General features: G+C 41.3%; 1 protein-coding gene across 1 annotated transcript; it reads right to left on the minus strand.

Annotated features, from left to right (window-relative positions):
- Window positions 1–387: 387 nt before the first annotated feature.
- LOC121368712 (uncharacterized protein F54H12.2-like) lies at window positions 388–1,689 on the minus strand. The gene has a single exon (XM_041493457.1). It carries the CDS (start codon window positions 1,687–1,689, stop codon window positions 388–390), a length of 1,302 nt encoding a protein of 433 aa, XP_041349391.1.
- Window positions 1,690–2,395: the final 706 nt, after the last annotated feature.

Consider the following 2,395-nt stretch of genomic DNA (forward strand, 5'->3'; position numbering starts at 1 on the left):
TTGAATCAAATTGTTCGACAATATCTGTCATGCTCATCTTTGTCTTTGTTTTACACAGTAGGAAATATAAACAATAAAAACCACACTCCGCAGAGTGTGAAGATTGCAGCTGTAAATTATTGTAGGAATACTCGTAGGGTTTTAGGTATTTAACGATACCAGCATCTGGTTTATATCCTAGACTGTCAAATATTTCAGCTCTGTTTCTGTTCACATAGATGGCCAACCAGTGTTTTCCCTTCTGTGTGCTTCTGTCAGTGTTTACAATGAGACCCCATTCAGATGGTGGTTTAACAATGTGAGGCAGTGTATCGATAGAGTAAACACCTAAGACATGTGTCCGCAAGTGTTGGTCACTGTCAATGGCACACTCTAACTGTGAGGTATTCATTTGAGAAAGACGTTACGAGTTTGATCAATTTCAATGATAGAATTCCTCTGCATAAGAACTATACAGTTGATTGTCTTGGTGAGAGCTTTTTTGAATTCAATCTCCACTCGCACGTTTCCACTTTTAACGAGGTTCAAATACTCTCCCTCCATAAAAGTGGGCTCGAGTGAAAATACGAAAAGTGCAGACCCAAGCAAAAAATCATTTCTAGATATACCATTCCCTGTATTGTTCATCCACATATCAGTTCCATCAAACAGATTAACGTAAGCTCCAACGTCATCTGCTTCCACGGGACGGCCTGGCACACTGATTCCATCCACGTACATCGCCACCGTTTTGATATTGGAAGCTGTAAAGTTGAATGGATTACCAGTGTAAGAGCCATTGACTGACGCACTATCTACGAAGCCCACTACATAGCGATTGGCCACGTGTTTGGACACGTTGTCCCACGTGTGACTCAGCTGTGTGGAAGGTATGCTGATCATCTTCACCTCGCTTCTGATGTAGGGATAGAGGGCATTGTTCTTTTCAAACAATGAGTTATGTGCTAGAATCAATGCACTGTTGATTTTCAGTTTACACACTTTTAGGTAGACATCCAAAAGTTCAATTTTGTATTCTTGTCCACTCTTCCCACTCATCAGACTGAAGGATGGAGAGGTTCTATATAATTTCAAAAGCATATCAACACCATTAACCAAATATCTAGAAATGTTAAAAATATCTTCGCACAGGGCTCCTTCCATGGTAATCATTTTACTTTTTTCGATGAGGGCACCTCGATTAGCTACTCCAGAATTCGTTCCACTAATGGGATCTGTAGATTCGATATCTGCCTCAACCTCCCCATCATCCTTGTAAAACAGTTGTGACTGAAGTTGAGATTGTTTAGCCTCTGCCCCATAATTAAGTAAGGTTTGAATAAATGCTTTGTATGGATAGTGATTGTTGGTGGACGACACAAGTTGTCCCTGTAGATACACGGCAGCTTGTGCCCACAGAGCTTGCATGAATAAATTTACTGGTGCCACGTGTTCATCTGTTGCCAGAGCTGTTCCATCTGAATGCGTGACTTTCACCTTCAGATGCAAGCGTGTTCGTTTCAGGTCGATATAATCACTTCCACTATTAGACACTTGAAATTCCACTGGTGATGAATCGCTGATTTGACTCAGAGGATGCACGTTGACATAATAGTGTTGAAACACACTGGTCTGATAGGGAGGTAAAGTAAAAATGTTTAACGAAGATGGTAGTCCTTCTTCAAAATCTTTGTCATTCAACAGTGCCATAGTGGTTTGTTTATTCGAAGATGTCGTTGCCTTCAACAGCCGTAGATTTTAAAACTTTAGCAGTAGGTGTGGAGGTCTTGACAGCACGGCGTATTTTCTTGGTTGTGATGATTGTTTCACCTGACTTGCGTTTTATAGCCTTCATTCGTTTCACTTTAGCATCGGCTCTCTCCACTACATTCTGAGTTTGTGACGTCACCTCCACTTTAATGTTTTCTCCCTTGCTGTTGTTAGAAGTGATCACGTGATTCAGAGGAATGATGTAGTTCATTTTGCTGTTTCTCGTGCTAGAAATGTGTTTTGGACCAACCATATTTTTTTCAAAATATTGCTTCCATTTGGTATAATCGGGGATGTAGATGGGTGAAGAGTCCATGATGGTATTAATCCAAAAAGGGGTACCGACGCAAGAGTAGTGACACCTGAGTCTCCTCTTTCAGAAATGACGCGGGTGTGCTCACTCCTGCTCTGATATAGATTTCCACGGTGGGTGTCTCTTTCACAATAATAGGAATATTCCATAGCCTGTGAAATGCATACCTCGGTCCATCACGTAGATCAACACATCTCAGTAGAGGTATCATGCTATCGCCAACAAGTGTGCTATCGCATATGTTACAGGTCACATCTACGTGGAAGTCAGTCATGTGTTGTAAATCAACTTTTCCTAAATTTAGTTCGGCTAGTGCAACCACCCAACGACCAT

Source organism: Gigantopelta aegis, chromosome 3 (genome assembly GCF_016097555.1).
Source record: "Gigantopelta aegis isolate Gae_Host chromosome 3, Gae_host_genome, whole genome shotgun sequence".
Classification (NCBI taxonomy): domain Eukaryota; kingdom Metazoa; phylum Mollusca; class Gastropoda; order Neomphalida; family Peltospiridae; genus Gigantopelta; species Gigantopelta aegis.

Excerpts from the sequence above, each read along its gene's own strand:
- LOC121368712 (XM_041493457.1), bottom strand. The coding sequence starts at position 1,689 with ATGGCACTGTTGAATGACAAAGATTTTGAAGAAGGACTACCATCTTCG.